Below are 18,299 nucleotides of genomic sequence, written 5' to 3' on the forward strand. Positions count from 1 at the left end.
GGATGTCTCCACCTGACATGTCTTGGTGTTAACGACCATAAAGTCAGCTCGAGCTCAGTTATGCGTCGTCTGCATCCATTTTCACAATACTATAAAAGTATCGAGCTCAGGCATTTACATTACACAACTACAAGCCGCGGCACATCTCAGAGTTGAGATGCAAGATCTCAAAATTAATGCAGCACTTTTTTTTTTTTAAGTTAAAATGACAGAGTGAGCTTTAGAGGTGCTGGCAGGCAGAGTGTGACCGCTGGACCGTCGCATCGAGCCTCTTCTCCGGCCTACATCCCATCAAGAAATTTCAAGATGTCAAACTATTCCTTTTGAACACTCGGGATGCGTGTCCGCCTTCCTGCAGACAGAGCTAACGATCTCCTCTCGTACCACCCGCTCATTTCCACTTTTAGAAAAACTCACCTTCAGTGGCATCTCTTCGTTTCTGTGGGCGCTGATGTTTGACTGAAATGTGACACCACACCGATTGGCTTTGTTCATGTACAAAAGGAAAAAAAAAGGTTCTCTGTCCAATCTAGCAGTGTAGTCACAAGACAATCTATATGAGAAATGAACACCTGCACCCCTGTTACTTGTTGTGTACAATGTTTTTTAGAATCTCACTATTTTTGGATTAATTTGTGCTGGTGACAGTTCCATTGTCTATTATTATTATTATTATTATTATTATTATAATGATATTATTATGGAGCTTTTATTTTATTGCTATTTTTTGTGTAGGATAGCCAACTGTTTTTAATTTCCTCTTTCTTATTTTTCTCTTCCGTATCATAAACATATAGTACTGGTTTCCTTTTTTGAGGCAACTTTGCTGACAATTGCACGATCAGTTATTGTGGTATTAGCAAATGCAATGAAGGAAATACCAGTTAAATGCTGCAGTTTTAATTAAGATACAGAATATATTTATAAAAACGGGAAACAACTGAAATTAGTAAAATCCTGAAATTTGAAACATGTAAATGCATGGGATACAGGTAACAATGACATATGTTACGTACAGTAATGATAAGGACATGCATCAGAGATGAGTTTTAAAACAACTCAGAATAATGTAGCATATGAAATACTAAAGATGAAATTTATAGCTAATATATTGTGTTGAGCTGGTCTGCTTTGGGTTTTGTTGTAAAGAAAATATTTCTTTTTTTGTTGTTTTTTTTGAGAATGATATACAGTTTGTGTATATTTTCATATACAAAGTATGCACTGATATGTTATTGAAATTCTATACCGCTTTTACAAAAAAGTGTTTGTTGTACCAAAGTATCCAAGTCCCTTGAAACCTTATCCTTTTTGCGTATGTTTTACCGTATTTTATATATTAAATAGACAAACTGAGTGAAATGAATTTGGATCTGTGATTCATTTTTTTTGTTGTTGGGGGCAAAAGTGCTTTTATAATGACTCATCCGGAACATGTGGCGGCACAGCAAGAGGTGCGAAATACCCAGAAATCTTTTTGAATTCAGTCCATTAGTGCATTCACGTGTCTCTCTTTCCTTTTTTCCTTCACCTCTTCATCCTCTGCTTATTGTCACAGTTACAAACACGTGAGACGGAGGTTCGATTCGCACATTCGACAATAACCAGACGGCCAAATTTAGCTCATCTCTCACAACCTCTGAGGAGGTGAGCAGCAGCTGTGCATCAACAACATCTGAGATTTAAGAATGAATAATTGTAGTTTTTCTAAAAAGCCAATATTATCTTTTAAGGCGCTGTTATTGTATATGGACTTCACTCATTGTGATTTAAAGGGTTTGCATTGATGTTTCACAGGGGGGAAACTGGTAAAAGCAGAGAAATAAAAGCTGTTTTTAATGCAAACAAGTGTGGCATTAGATAAAAATTGAATTACTGTTGCAGGACTTTAGATCCAGACTATAATTTACACTCGACTTCTTGGTCATCAGTTTAAACAAAACGTAGCCACACCTGCGAACAAACAAACAAACATGTTTTTCACTGCAGGCTGTTGCTGCTGGATCAATCCTCAAAGTAACCGCCTGACCAGACTACAGCCTTAGTAACATTTGTCGGTTCTAATAATTTACAAAAGAAAATAAATAAAATGCAGAGAGAGAAAACAAGTCGGCAAATGAAGGTGGCTCTAAACTCCCTTCAAGGGTAGTTCCCGATCGGATTGTGAGTTTACTGGGATTCCTGGACAGATCACAACAAGCCCAACATGGAAAAGTTTGATATGGAATAATGGGTGTGTACACGCACACGCATGACATGACAAAGGCTGGGGAAACTAAAGCAAACATACCAACCAAGACACATGTCTAAAGAGGCAAAGGTGTGTGTGTGTGTGTGTGTGTGTGTGTGTGTGTGTGTGTGTGTGTGTGTGTGTGTGTGTGTGTGTGGGAGAACATTCAAGCAGCTCATGTCCACCCTTCAATGCTGACAAGCCTTGTATTGTGATTAAGGAAAAGTACATTGTGCAATTTTATTGCAACTCACAAATTTTAGCTCAAATGAATCAATAAATGACTGCTTAAATAAAGTTACACAGATGTAAAGCAGCTTTGTGTTGGCACCACAGTTCTGGGATGTTTGAGGGACTCTGTTAGACAAGGACTGAATCTATTGATTTGAACACATCGTTACACTGATAATGTTAATTATCATAATGTTAATGATTGATATTGGATGGGCAAGTGGAGGGTTCACGATCCCTCTGATAGCAGACGCAGTAATGGACTTCAACCCTGTGGCACTGACTCAGAGTTCATTCACGTCCGCCGTTTGCTGGTTTTGATACGGCGTTACTCACGGCGCTCCTCGAGCTTCGTCGGGTCACCGCGATCGTGGCTCTGCAGTCTGCTTTTCAGGACTGGGGGCATTTTTCAGCTTTACATTCTGATGTTGCCAAAACTCAGAACATTGACTCACCCTTTCCCGGAGAGAATTGATGAAATGAGGCATTTTAATCTGAATCATCAGCTGCACTGTTATCATGTTTCATAATGAAGATTTATTGAACTCATTCAGGGGCCCAAATATTGACATTTTCTTTACATATTTACCACTCACAGCAGGAGGGGGGGGTAAACACAAAACATCCTTTGGACACAAAAAAAAAAAAAGGACAATCCAAAAATAGCATTTCACTTTGTGCTGCTATCAACAAAGAAAAGCCTTTGATCAAAACAACAAAGGTGCATTTAACAGGCACAGTTATAAATATTAAGTTTAAGAAGCCACACAGCTGGCAGCAGCAGTGTGAAAATAAACAAATAAGTGAAAGACAATGATTTGAAAATCTTTTAATTCTCTTATGTCGAGAGTTCAGATATTTTGTTTTAGTTTGTGTATTTTAAAGTTTAAATCACTAAATATGACCTAAAGTGAAAAAATAACAAGTAGATATACAAACATACAAAAAAGTACTACATCAGCACAAAACATGAGACCACAGAGTTGTAGCTCACTAAGAACGGATCGTCTCATGAGGGCGTCCAAAATGTTAAATCTATATAAACCGGATCGTCTACGTCAGTCTGCTCAAAGCGAAGTTTAAAAACAAGAAAAAAAAGACAACTGTACAGAGTCATATGTTTTATGATTGGACGGTTGATTAAATGTTTCTGATTTTGACGCTCCGGTTTTTAAAGTCACTTTCTTCACCCACAACATAACGAGCTCGTACGTTTGAATTCTTTGTAAACAGAAAAAGGTCCGAGGAAACATTTCGCACTAAGTCGTGATCCTTTAGCTTTTCATGAAGTCACTGATTAACAGCCCCGTATGATGAACTGCATCAGGGCTAAATTATACAAAAATATATATATTTTTACACAACACTGCTGATCAATGATCATAAAGCATATTTAATTCATCAGCAGATGACTTCTTTATTAAAACTTGGACCCACCAGGACAGAACGAGCTGTCTGTGAGCAAAAACTGTATCGTTATACTCCAAGTATTATATTACAGGTTTCATTGTCTCTTTCTGCTCCACGCCCTTTTAACCCCACCAGCGCTGCCTGGGTGGAGGAGCAGAGGTGGGCAGCGCCACGTCAAAGACGCCGTCTTGTCCCATCGACGAGCACACGAAGTAGAGGTTGGTGCCCAGCATGACTAGTATGGGGAAGAAGGAGAAGCCGAAGCCGAAGCCTCTGGCGCTGCTGCCCAGGGAGAGGCAGAGCCAGTAGATCAGCCTGCAACGAGAGGGGGATGAGACTCATTTCTGTTTGAAGCACAGTCACCAGCAGCTGGACACAATACTGAGAGAAGATCGGATCACTGCCCGCATCAGCCCACACACCCACTCTCTCCTTTCAGCAGGAACATTAGACACCGCAGCTCCTTTATCCTTTTCATCTGTTTTTGTATCGAGTGCTTGATGACTCAAAGCTGCACTAATGGCCCAATAGAGGCTTCTTTTTTTTTTTTTTTTTTTTTTTTTTTTTTTTTTAAAGTGTCCTAATTTTCTGTCATCGTGTTTTCGAGACTGTCAGATCTTTTTCAGGGCACAATGTGATGGAGTACTGGAGATTTGAGGCCTTATTTTTCAGTATGTAGCTCAAAGTGCTGTGGTATAGGAAGAATTAATTATCGTCTCAGAGCTCTCAGCCCGAGTTGGAAATTAAATGTATTCATTATTACAGCAGTTTTTAAAATCGGCTGGCAGCAGACTGCTTATGAAAAGCAGAACGTAGCCTCGAAGCTTGTCCACGTGTGTAGGTGACATCATCAGCTCAACGAAGACTCGCTGCAGAAGTCTAAATCAGCTGTTACCTATTAAATCTGGTTTATAAAATGCTAAAATCTATTCCACACCGTCCATTTATGAATGCTCAGATGTAACAGGTTAACAGAACATTGGCTACAAATGGGAACCAGAGAGCTTCTGATGCCAAATGCAGTGGCTTGCAAAAGTATAACTTACCAAGACAAGGCCGTCCACCTAAACTCACAGGCCGAACAAGGAGAGCACTGATCAGAAATGCAGCCAAGAGGCCCATGGTGACTCTGGACGAGCTGCAGAGATCTACAGCTCAGGTGGGGGAATCTGTCCATAGGACAACTATTAGTTGTGCATTGCACAAAGTTGGCCTTTATGGAAGAGTGGCAAGAAGAAAGCCATTGTTAAAAGAAAACCATAAGAAGTCCTGTTTGCAGTTTGCCACAAGCCATGTGGGGGACACAGCAAACATGTGGAAGAAGGTGCTCTGGTCAGATGAGACCAAAATGGAACTTTTAGGCCAAAATGCAAAACCCTACGTGTGGCGGAAAACTATCACTGCACATCACTCTGAACACACCATCCCCACTGTCAAATATGGTGGTGGCAGCATCATGCTCTGGGGGTGCTTCTCTTCAGCAGGGACAGTGAAGCTGGTCAGAGTTGATGGGAAGATGGATGGAGCCAAATACAGGGCAATCCTGGAAGAAAACCTCTTGGAGTCTGCAAAAGACTTGAGACTGGGGCGGAGGTTCACCTTCCAGCAGGACAACGACCCAAACATAAAGCCAGGGCAACAATGGAATGGTTTAACACAAAACATATCCATGTGTTAGAATGGCCCAGTCAAAGTCCAGATCTAAATCCAACCAAGAATCTGTGGCAAGATCTGAAAACTGCTGTTCACAAACGCTGTCCATCTAATCTGACTGAGCTGGAGCTGTTTTGCAAAGAAGAATGGGCAAGGATTTCAGTCTCTAGATGTGCAGAGCTGGTAGAGACAGACCCTAAAAGACTGGCAGCTGTAATTGCAGCAAAAGGTGGTTCTACAAAGTATTGACTCAGGGAGCTGAATAATTACGCACTCGCCACTTTTCAGTTATTTGTAAAAGATGTTTGGAATCATGTGATTTTCGTTCCACTTCTTACATGTACACCACTTTGTATCGGTCTTTAAAGTGGAATTCAAATAAAATTGATTCATGTTTGTTGCTGTAATGTGAGAAAATGTGGAAAAGTTCAAGGGAGCCGAATACTTTTGCAAGCCACTGTATGTTGCTCCTAATTGGTTATACCAGGGGTGGGGAACTCCAGGCCTCAAGGGCCGGTGGTCATACAGGTTTTAGTTATCACCCTGGGTCAATACAACTGAATCGAATGATAAGTTCATTACCAGGCCTCTGGAGAACTTCAAGACATGTTGAGGAAGTAATTTAGCCATTTAAATCACAGTTGGAACTGTGTTGGCTCAAGGACACATCTAAAACCTACAGGTCACCGGTCCTTGAGGCCAGGAGTTGCCCACCCCTGGTTTATGCAGATTACCCAAAATATAATGACGTGCACAAAGGTAAAAAAAACTAAAAAAAAATAATCTTTGAGTGCAATTTCAGACTGCAATTTTTGAGAAATAAACCATGAGCTACCCTTGACTTATCACTAGTTTTCAGAGTCCCACAGCACACTCTTTGAACCAGGGATCGATACGACTGGCTCACTGTTTTTTGTAAGCAGGCGGCACTGTGATGTCCCCACTGCAGATGTTTTTCTTTTGAATGCAAGCTTTAAACTGTGGATAAAGTAACTGCAGCAGTACGGGTGATCAGACAGGTTTAGGGCAAATCCCCAGTTGAACCAGATGATGAAAGGCAGGAAAGCAGTTAGAGGCATGACGAGTCCAACAGAGAAACAGCAGGAAGTAACAGGTTATATAACAAGTTATTCACCCTCTCTGTGGTTTAGATAATATATCTTGTTTTAATCGTGCTCGAGCATGCAAATAGTTTCACTGTATTCAATTTAGTAAAACTGATCGAGGGGTCATGTTTGTTTGTTCAGCCACTGACTGAACAAAGAGTGAAACTTTATTTAAAAGGCTGTTAAAAAGGCTTTTTGGTCTGATGATTCTTTAAAGTTTGAAAAGAAACTTTGTTCTTCAGCTTCTCCTCATTTATTCATTTAACTGGGGCACAAAAACAGTTTGTTTTTTTACAAGTGAAGATGATTATCTGTTCTTGCACAGTACAATTTGAAAGTAATGGTTTCACAGTCTTTACCTCATACTTGTGGAGCTAATGTGCAACCAAATAAAAACCAATTAAAGCATCAAGCAGCATTTTAAAGGGATTAGAGTTCACTGTTGTAGACCTAAAGATCAGAGGAGTAATCACATTAAAAGCTTTTAAAAAAAACACTCACTACAGCCGCACTTTCTGTCTCACAGAAATTTGACCTAGTCAGTCTAGTGAAGTCGTAGTAATGACGGAGTCTGAGCACGCCGACTTTGCAGCTTTAGTTGGACTTTTGTCTGCTCAGCACCTTTCCCAGGTTTCACAGAGACGACTGTGACAGTCGAACAGGTTTAAAACTTTATCACAGACAAAACTTTCATGGATTCAGATCATTGTATAGGGACAATCATAGCTAATGGAGGATAAATCGTACTGACGTACAACAGCTCCTGGATTTTAGTAAAGTAACTGCAACAGTGTTGTCATCAACCCTCCCCCTTAGCATGAACTGTAATAGGTTTGGTCATTATGACGTGCGGACATCTGGACAAACTTTTAGTTGAGTTTTTTTTTTTTTAAACAATCCTTCAAAAACTGCTGATGATTCCCTTACTTGGCACAAATTATCAAAAGTTAATGCAATGCATGGTTAAACTCCAATCATACGAGCCTATTATGATCGACACACTGGTTTTGTCAAGCACAATGATGTGACCACCTATACTGGTACTGAGGACATGCAAAACTTGCACTAATTTCCTTAATTTACTTTTGTGACTCAGACAAAACCTGCCCATCAACACATGTAAAAGACCAGAACTTTAAGGTTATGTATATAACCCCGGTTCTCTGAGTACCATGAGTGAGCCTTTCACCAGACAGCCTCCTTGCTATAGAAGCAGAGAAGAGGTGTGACACCATGTCAGCTTATTATACCAGAGGTCCTAGTCCCTCCTGATATTAGTGTTGCTGAGGACATTCGAGCTTCTGATGAGGTCACACAAGAGTGACCATGTTGCACGCAAACAGTGACATCACCACAAACGTATAATTTATCTCCACTGTACCTCTGCAGCAGCACTGGTACAGCGATGCAAGTATAGACCAGAAACAGAAATACATGACATTTTCTTTGGAAAGTCTAATCTTTTCAAGCTCTTAAAACATCTCCCTCTGTATTTGTTTGGGATTCTTTGAGCTTCTGCACGGTCTGTTAGGAAGTTGGAAAATCATTCCATCCATAAAATTCCATCTATATCAGCATTTTCTTTACCATTTATCTAATTCGGGCTAAGGGAAGATGACCCTATACCAGCTGACAGTGAGCAAGAAGCAGGGTACATCCTAGACAGATGCAAGTAAAAACTCTCACATTCACACCACTGGCCAGCATCACAATCACACTTTAACACAAAATTAATATCTCTGGCGCTTGAGTACCCAGAGAGCACCAATGCAGGCTTGACACAGAACCCTCCTTTACTTAATCATTGCTGTGCTCCATGTTTAGATAGTCTGAAAAGTCTTATGAGAGATGAGTCTTATGAGAGTGTCATTCAGTAGGTATAAACTAATCATAATATTTTCATCACTGAACTACCAGTTGCTGACAACACGCACACAAACACGTACCTGCCAAAAACAAATACGATGGTAAGCAGCGGCACCAGTTTGATGAGGTCCTGGCTGATGTAGGTTGCCATGACAGCAAGCTGCAGGAAGTAGAAGAGGAAGAGGCCGAGCGATTCATTGACGTAGTGCCAGTGCACGGCCACTTGTATGTTCAACAGGTTACTCTGAACGAGGGGCTTGACCGCGCTGTAACGCAGCCGGGCGAGGCCCTGCACCACCACGCCTGCAGAGAAAGATCATAGTCACCTTATTTTCTTATTTGCATGACAGATTTGCTTTGGTGCATTACAATTTTAAACACAGGAAAACACTAAAGTCTCACCGAGCAGGATGGGCACGCTGGCAAAAAAGGCGCAGCGCAGTGTGTACACCACCCTGAGGGGGGCGCTTTCAAGCTTTGGCGAATCAAAAGGTATTAGGGCGTAACCACCCCACACCAGGAAAGGGAAAAGTATTGCTGCAGCTACCATCGCCAAAACCACCCTCAGTTTCTCCTTGCAGATATGCTCACACAGGTCTGAGGAGGAAGAACACAGTTACGGTTTATGATTAGCCAAAGTAACTCTGCAGGAAGGAGACTGTGCCAAAAAAGATGACACAACATATCCTGAAGCCACAGCATGATTCACCTAAAGACATAATTACGTGTCATTAATTCCAGTTAAGCACCAAAAAAAAAGGGAGATCTAGGCCGGGTCACCAATGACTTTCTCACTGGGGGAAAATGCGCTCCAGAAAACACGCTAACCTACTTGGAACAGAACCAACATGTGATTAGATCATCAAATTAAAGCGGACCTATTATCCTCAATTACTACTCCATATTTTTATTCTTTGACTTTAATAGAGTAACTTTGCATGAGTCACACTTCCTGATTTCTCTCATACTTAGTCTTGATGCAGCTCCTCAGTTCACCCACTGTGTGAAACAAGCTCCTCTTCTGATTGGCAGCCCCTCATGAAGGTGGAGCTTCTGTGCTATCAAGTAGAGCCTCGAGTCTCAGGTAACCATATAAAGACAGATCCAAGAGTACTAAAAAGAGTACTATATAGCACAATTCAAGATTTTATTGGTGTGAAATTAAAATACTGTTCTTTTTGTAAGGTGCGTAAAAGCCACAAATAGGCTGTTTCAGCCAGTTAGTAGGTTGTTAAGGAATGCGATGACATCGTAATACCTGATATCAATGATATGTGCCTGTGTGCCAACTTTGCCTGCTCACCTCATGACTGTGATGGAGTTTTAAATACTTTGAAAACAAAAATGAAACAACTTTTCAGAATAAGAGCACTAAGCACTAAGATTTCAGCGGTGCAAGGAGTAGGTCCTTATTAATGCTAATAAAAAAAGTGGGCTGGGTGTAGCAGAGTCTGGGTTGGTCGGGATACTCACAGTACTTGTCGTCATTGGTTGTCCACTCCGGGTAAAACTCTACAACGGAGTCGTGCTCTATCTCCGGCTCCACCTCCTTCTCTCCGAGTGGCCTGCTCACCTCGGGAACCTCTTTCGTGGAGTGATTCAAAATCGTGACTTGTGGCGTGAAACCTGGAGATGATTTTTCCGAGACCCATGTTAATCCCCCTTCGTCTTCCTCTTCCTCATCCTCATCATCTGCGAGGGAGCCGTCCTCTTTATCACCCTGCTTCACCTTAATCTCATCGTCCCTCCACCTCTCCCCCTCGGGCATGCTCTCCCTCCATTTGGTCTTGCTCTTCACATCGCTCTCTTCCTGGCTCTGCTCCTCTGACAGGTCCTGGCTCCCTCTGCTGATTCCCGTGTCCCTCTCGTCAAGCTCTGATCCTCCTTTTTCTGACGAGATTCCCTCATCCTGCTCTGTAAGGGCTCTGCTGTTTCTGCCTGCCGACCACGGTAAAGTGCTTGGCTCCAGAAAAGCAGAGCTGGTCGCATCATCATCTTCTTCTTCTTCCTCCTCCTCCTCATCATCTGTAAGCTTTCTTTTGTCCTCCAAGCCGTTGTGTTCTTGTGGCTTTTTACTTACTGGCGTTTGTGGCTCTGCAGTTGAAGCAGCAGGTGAAAATGCCAGCTCCTCACTTGTGTTGTTGATTAGGTCAGCCATTCTTGGTGTTTCTTTACTTCCAGTCAATACCAGCTGCACTGCTGAGAATCTGTTGTTACCAGCTCCTAAAAGTCCTCTTTGTTCGCATTTCTCTGTGAGAGAGGGAACAAAACATTATAACGATGCTTGAAGCAGCAGCCTGCTTCAACTTGAGCTTCATAAAAACATCAAAGTTCACCGTTTATCATGGGCGTGTTACCAGATATGGCTCACTCTGTCGTCACACATACCAGCACTGTGCATACAACATGTTACTGCAGCTCTGATTTATGTGACAGGATTAATACATGAATCACTACGTGTCTGAGTCGCAAATGCAATAAACGACTAATCCAGAGGGTGAACGGGAAAATTATTAGGAGATCACGATGTACACTCAAAGGCCACTTTGTTAGGTACGCTTGTTGAATTTATCTTTAATGCAAATATTTAATCAGCTAATCACATGGCAGCAACTTCACCAGCAACTACCGCACTGCTTTGAGCTGATAGGAAGGTAACAGTAACTCAAACAACCACTTGTTACAACCAAGACATGCAGAAGAGGATCTTTGAATACACAGCACAACACTTGAAGCAGATTGGCTACAGCAGCAGAAGGCCACACCAGGTTCCACTGCTGGGAATGTCTTGGTGTTCCCAAGGACAAGCAGGAGGAGGTGGCAGGGTAGAGGGAGGTGCTGCCCCCGCCACCCAGCCCCGGATCAATCATGCAGGAGATTGATCTGTTCTGCTGATGTCTACCTTCAGAAATGTTGACGATCACTTTTTGCTCAATTAACTGAGATACTGGGTGGGCGTATCGTGGCCTGGTTTGAAATGACTCTGATCACTTCTGCCTGAATGGTCCTTTCCCATGACTGCTTCCAAGTCTAGGTCCTATTCTCCTGCCTACGGTGTACCAGAAGGCTGTTTCCGTCCCTCTTCAGCACAGTTTGAGCACTATTAAGTACTTTTTTGGATCATTCTATGCAGATGACGTTCATTTGTATGCCTCCTTTAAGCCCCAAGATTTTTCTAAGTTGTATAGTTACTCTTGGATTTAGAAAATATTAAAAGTTTGATGTTTGACAATTTTCTTCTACTTAATGAAGCAAAAACAGAAGCCTTTTTTTGTGCTTTGAAAAGATTTGTGTCTAAGGTTATGGACATTTTTGATCCTCTGCCACGTTAGCTAAATCTTCTCTCAGGTGTAACTTCTGACTCGGCCTTTACTTTGAATGCTTACGTTAAATCTCTGGTTCACTCTTGGATTCTACTTGAGAAATATTACCAAGTTCAGTTTCATTGGGTCACACTCTGAAGGGAAAATCGTTATTCACACCTTTATTTCATCACATTTGGATTACTGCAATTCATTGTTCACTTGTCTTAAGAAAGCTTCCTTGAAACTTCTATAGGTTATCTTCTAAATCTCCTGAGTGCTCCCACTTCACAACATTGTTAATTCAATCGCCTTGACTCCCCATTATCTTTAGAGTCTACTTTAAGGATCTGGCTTTGACTTTTAGAGCTCTGCACAGACAAACTTCAGGTTACATCAGTGAACTTTTACATCCTTGCATTCCCAGCAAGGTCCTGGAGGTCAAGTGATCAGGGCCCGCATCACACAAGGCTGAGAGCTTTTTTAACAGTGGCCCCCAGATCTGCAATTACATCCTTCTGAGCCTCTGATCAATGGATTTGATCCCTTTTAACAAGCAGCTAAAAATGCTTCTTTTTAAACTTGTATTTGATTCATTTTATTGTTGCTTGAGATTCTTCTGAAAATGTCCTATACAAATAACATTTTATTTTGAGTCTCAATTTCTACTGCAACATTCTGATTGTACGATCAGAATTTGGCAGAAATGTGAAAGCATGGCTCCATCCTGCCTTGTATCAGCATTTCAGGCTGCTTGTGATGTAACAATTTAGGGGACATTCTTGTGGTATATTTTGGACCCCTTAGTACCAACCTGAGTACTGTTGCTAACCATCTCTCTTTGAGACCAATGTACCCATCTGCTGATAGTTGGTTCTAGTAGGATAACGTGCCACGTCACAAAGCTGAAATCATCTCAAACTGGTTTCTTGAACATGATAATGAATTCACTGCACTGACAGTTACTAGATCTCAACCTAACAGAGCACCTCTGACATGTGGTGGAACAGCAGACCCATAATGGATGCGCAGCTCACAAATCTGCAGCAACTGTGTGATGCAATCATATCAACATGAAGCAACATCTCTGAAGAACGTTTCCAGCACCTCTTTGAATCTATGACATTGAGAACTAAAGCAGTTCTGATGGCATTTCACCACTTTGAGGCCTCAACCAAGAATCAGCTGCATCGTCCATTAATCTGATTTGAGCTGTTCAGGATTGAAAATATCGTGCAAAGTCGTTAGAAAAAAAGATCTAATGTGTTATCAAATGTTTTGTTTTCTTAAACATTTAAGAAAATGAGATAGGAGTGCTCAAAGCTGTACACGCATTAAAATATGTGAGGCAGCCGCTGCGATTTCTCAGGAAATACTTCTGCTTCTGGACGACCGGTCCACATTATCGGTATTTCACTTAAAAAAAAAAAAACAAAAAAAAAAACAGGTCACTGTTGATCAAGTTTATTGTCTAGAGTTTGCTGTGAAGGCTTAAGGTGTCACAGAGACGTTTCTGGGCCTTTAAATGCACTGTAGAGTAACTTTAGAAGCCCGTGAAAGAAAAAGTAGCTTCAGCCAGAACTTGTTTAGCAACTCTATATTTAGTACGACTCAGCCCGTTGATTCTTCGCCGCACCGGGTTTTAAAATATATCTTTTAAAAAAGTTAACGGTTGATTTACCTGTTTTTAAATCCGGTCACATCACTGAGACAATCCGTAACTTCGTTTAAAAGTCGCCAGTTTTGCCGTTTCCCGCAAGCGGAAACAAAGTTCCAGACAGGTGAGGCCAGGTGCTATTCCACTGTTTAAACAGTGCAGAAGTATCACTCCGCCCGAGAAACGTCAACATCCCCGCCCTCTCTCAAAGCGTTATTGTATCGGGGTTCTGATCAAAGTTAGAGTATTTATCTTTATTATTAATCTTTACGGTCTCTACTAAAAAGTCACGTGTTCAGCTAATCAACCTTTATTCCAGAGCTGAAAAGCTGCAGTTCCTCTAGTGAACACTTGAGGAGCTGTCTTCAGAATAGTTCGATCTCTAAATGTTAACATGCCCAATTTTACAGCATAAAAAGCATGTTTACAGCCTCAAATTTACAACAAAAAATTTCCTTTTTCATAACAAACGCATTTCCCTTCACAGGCTAATTTATTCACCTGAATACAGAGGCGTGGCCTGTACAGAAACAGAAGGTCAGGCCTCTCCGTGCCATACATCATAGCAGGTCTCGCTACCATCCTAGAAACTTTCACCTTCATTGTTGTAACTATTCTTCTGTCACAAATCACCACTGACACTCGTCTCCACGCACTCCACCCTAGCACTCGGCCCTTCACCTCTCTTGCAAGCTGTCCATTGCATTGCATTAAACCCAGATATTTAAACTGATCCACCTTCACTACTTCTGCTCCTCGCAGCTTCAGCTTTCCATCTGTCGCTTTTTCATGCACACACACATATTCTATCTTGCTTCTACTAACTTCATACCTCCATCTCTCCGGGCTCTCTCCCACCTTCCTCATGCAGTACCACAGTTCCTGTCTTGGCATCCTAATATAAGCTTTCTCCACAGTCCTCAAATACCAACACACTCAACGCTCTTTCTCAGCATTAAGTCATAGTGCTCCTCATTGATCATCACCACTTTTCTTAACTCTTTCTCATCTCTTCATGGCATGGGTTTTCATGCATCCTCTCACTCTCCAAGACTATTAAACAGACTAGTTAAAAATTCCACTGCCCTCTCTCCTAGACATCTCTACAGGTATGTCATCTCAACCGAGCGCTGTTCCACTCTCCTTCCTCTTCATAGCTGCCCTCTCCTTCTCCATAGTAATCCGCTGCACTTCCTTATTCACTAGCTCTCCTCTGCTTTCTACTCTCTCTCATCAGCACCTCACTGTTCCAGCAGCTTCAATTATGCATAATATATGCATAATTGAACTGAATAATTATGCATTATTATGCATAATAATTATGACTGCATAATACTCACTGAGTCAATTTTTCATGTGCTGCAGTCTGATGTTGCTTCCAGCTGACAGTATGGAGATATTTGCTCAGAAACAAAAAAGTACCCGTCCTGCTACACACCCTTAACACAGCCATTCCCCCCCCCCCTTTCTCATCCTCATCGTGTTCATGGTGCATATCTCAATAAAGTTGTAGTCCTGATAAATCAGCCTCTAGCTAATGTTTCAGAAATGTATCCAACTTCTTCAGTCTGAACGGTTTTTTGGTTGCTTTGGTCAAAGGTTTAGGACATCTGTGATGCTTTACACTATGGAAGATTGTCCCAAAAATCTTCTGTTTGGGTGTTTTTGTGAACTACAGCCTGGTTTCTATTCGTGAGTCTTGCAGTGAATTACCTCATCCCACAGCCATGAAGTCATCAGGTTGTTTTGCATTTTCTAGTTTAAAATCACAGCTGTTTTTTCATAATAGCCCCACCTGTTCATTATTACTGTATCCAAATGCACGCTCATCCCTTTGCTCCTCACATTAACAGACTCCACTGCTATCTTAACATCATTTCTGTGTGTGTGTGTGTGTGTGTGTGTAAACTAATGTTGCAATGGCACACAGATGGAAACGAAAAACAATTATTTTTAAACGCTGTACTTTCTGTTAAAAAGGCTGTATGTCACAAATAAATCTGTTCTCTAAGCTAAGATTTTATTCTTAAAATGGCAGTAAAAAAGGCATAAATAATGCTCACATATTTTTCACCTGTAGTTCTTTTTTTTTTTACCTTCAGATGGTCCATTTTTTGAGATATCGACTGTGGAAATATGCCTTTTCTTGAATTTAATGGATCTACACAACTATATATATGGATAGCTACCTGCTTAATCCAAAAATCCTTGTTGTACGATCAAAGAATTCCAAGGCACTTTTGTTTTTTTAAGTTTACCTTAAAAAAAAAAAAAAAAAAAAAAAACCTCAAGCACCTTTCAGCTTAAACAATGGCTCTTTTGGTTGTCCTTTCACCAACAGGAATCTCCCACCTCGGGTGAGAGTGGAAAATTCCACCAGTGATTCTCCTAAAGTAGGAATTTTTAAAACCTGGACCAGGTGTAGGAGTCTGTCTGGGTCTGTAATTTATAAACATAAAAGCTTCCCTTTGGTTAACACGCCTTTGTCGTGTCACCTGTTTGTCTGTGTGTACGGAGAGATGACAGACAAAGGATTACTCTTATGAAAGTCAAAGGTTTGGACTCATCCACTCATTCATACAATCATAAATAAATAACTAGTAGAAACTGGAGTATCATTGTGAGTGATGGTGTACTGAGGCAGACTCTTCTTGAACCACCATTAATCAGTTTTCTGAGGTTCTCCACTCCTGTGCAGTCATCTTCAACCAGACACCCCAAAACACAATGAGGTCATAATTCCAGTGCAATCACTTTATAAGCTAAAGTTTCTATGGGAAGATTTTCCGCTGGGAGAACAAAAAGGTGTTTGCAAAATAGCAGAACACACAATTAACTATTTACTATTATTTTTTAAAAGAAACAAACCTCTTTCTAGAGAGGCATTCCTGTTATTTGTGATCGATCCTGTCGTGTGTTGCTTTTGTAATTTTGATTTAAATGTGATAAATATTGTGGGCTTTCTGTTAACATTCACAATTGAACATAGAAAAGGTTTTTTGGGGTTTTTTTTTTTAAATTGATGCCAGCAGCACATCTCAAAAAAGTTTGGACAGGGCAACGAAAGGCTAAAAAAGTAAGACTAACATTAACTAAACTATACCCAGTTGTCAGTAACACCGGGTATACGCAGAGCATCTGAGAGAGGCAGTTTCTCAGAAGTATAGATGGGCAGAGTTTCACCAGTCTGCACTAAACTGCACCTACAAGTTAGAATAATGTCCCCCAGTGTAAAACTGTAAAGACATAATAGCACAAAAAGTCTCTGTGTGCACAAGGCTGAAAATCAGCTTAGGATGTCTATAATATTCAGGCCGTTGGGCGGTATTGCATTAAAAAGCAGGCATGTCTGTGAACTCAGTTCTCCTCACCATCTACAAATGCAGGTTATAGCTCCATCGTGCAAAGAAGAAGCCAAATATGAACATGATCCAGAAATGCTGTCGTCTTCTGTGAGCCAAAGATAATTTAAACTAGACTGAGGCAAACTGGTCTGTTCTGTGGTCGGGAGAGTCGAAATTTTGGATTCCTTTTCAGAAAACATGAATCAGTGTTTAGTTCAAAAGCTGCATTTCTGATTGTATAAACCTCATACTGCATCTATTTTAACAGCATAGCTTTATAGTAGAAGCCTGCAGTCCAGACCTTTCACCTTCACCAACTGGAAACATTTGACACACCATGAAATAAGAAATACAACAAAGAAGACCCAGGACAGTCGAGTTTCTAGACTCCTACACCAATCAGTCAGTTCCCAGGTTTTTACAGACTGTAGTTAAAAGAAGAGAGGATGCTACAAAGTGGTAAAAAAAAAAAAAAAAAAAAGCCGTGGGCCAATTTTTTGAGATTACCTCAAAACTACCTCATGTTTTCTTAAAAAGGTAAATTTTCTTAGTTTAAACATTTCTTGTTTTCTGGTGAACAAAATATGAGTTTATGAGATTACCAAACCATTCTGTTTGTATTTACATTTACACAGCTTCCCAACTTGTTTAAAAGTTGTGATTTTTAAGGTCAAACACAAAAATAATAAAAGCGCCATGGAGATCTTCCCTTTCAGAGATGAAGCAAAACAATTTGCATCCAGGAAGCGTTCCTTCCCCCAAAACATTCAAAGCCTTGTTGTTGTCAGTTTCACGCAGGAACTATTTTCTTTCTGTCTACATCTGCTGACAGCTGGCTAACAAAAGAGCTCAGCAAGGGGGAAGACCATTAATTTTTACATCCCGTGTATATAGTTTGCAGGTGTAGTTCGGTAGGGGGAAACTAATTGCTACAACAAACAGATCAAAATAAGCTCGCTGATATTTTTTCTTAGTAAACTGTCCCTTTAAATGTAGCGCCCATTGCTTTGTGCCAAGCTGAATATTCTAATGTCTGCTGGTATTGCTTCCATAGTTTGGAATGACTCATCTGTCACTACACATACTACCTTTGCTCCGGCATGACTCGGGTGCATAGTGCACCAGTGCAGTCATAAACAGGACTGGTGAGAGTGGAGCAGCAGCATTTTGTAATGAACAGATAACTGATGAATCTTCCTTTAGTCACGTAAACTGTCTGAAGGCGATGAACAGCCCCAAAATAAATAAATAAATAAAATAATGCTGATGGACAGAAAACAGACCAAAACATCACACCACGCTTTGGGAAATAAAACGGCAAGATCAACATTTTTATTTTAAACTCGACCATAATCTCACAAATTATTGGCTTCTTGTTTAAAACACACACACACACAAAATGCAAATTTCCACTTGAAATGATTCGACTTCACAAAGGCAGGTCAAATATTACTGGGATGTGTCTTTTTTCCTTTTTTTTTTAACCTCCTTCGTTCACGA

General features: G+C 40.8%; 1 protein-coding gene across 1 annotated transcript; it reads right to left on the reverse strand.

The window, feature by feature from the left end:
* Positions 1-2,994: 2,994 nt before the first annotated feature.
* On the reverse strand, positions 2,995-13,775 carry tmem79a (transmembrane protein 79a). The gene is made up of 5 exons (XM_080862303.1): positions 13,480-13,775; positions 9,970-10,746; positions 8,899-9,093; positions 8,577-8,799; positions 2,995-4,186 (listed from the first exon to the last, which is right to left on the reverse strand). The coding sequence occupies exons 2-5, from the start codon at positions 10,652-10,654 to the stop codon at positions 3,994-3,996; spliced, it is 1,296 nt and encodes a 431-aa protein (XP_080718429.1). The 5' UTR covers positions 10,655-10,746; positions 13,480-13,775; the 3' UTR covers positions 2,995-3,993.
* Positions 13,776-18,299: the final 4,524 nt, after the last annotated feature.

Source organism: Rhamphochromis sp. 'chilingali' (assembly GCF_963969265.1).
Source record: "Rhamphochromis sp. 'chilingali' genome assembly, chromosome: 17".
Classification (NCBI taxonomy): Eukaryota; Metazoa; Chordata; class Actinopteri; order Cichliformes; family Cichlidae; genus Rhamphochromis; species Rhamphochromis sp. 'chilingali'.

Coding starts and splice junctions, on each gene's coding strand:
- tmem79a (XM_080862303.1), bottom strand. CDS start 10,654: ATGGCTGACCTAATCAACAACACAAGTGAGGAGCTGGCATTTTCACCT. Junction 8,800..8,898: donor CAGCGTGCCCATCCTGCTCG/GTGAGACTTTAG, acceptor CTTTCTCTGCAG/GCGTGGTGGTGCAGGGCCTC. Junction 4,187..8,576: donor ATCGTATTTGTTTTTGGCAG/GTACGTGTTTGT, acceptor CTCTCGTTGCAG/GCTGATCTACTGGCTCTGCC.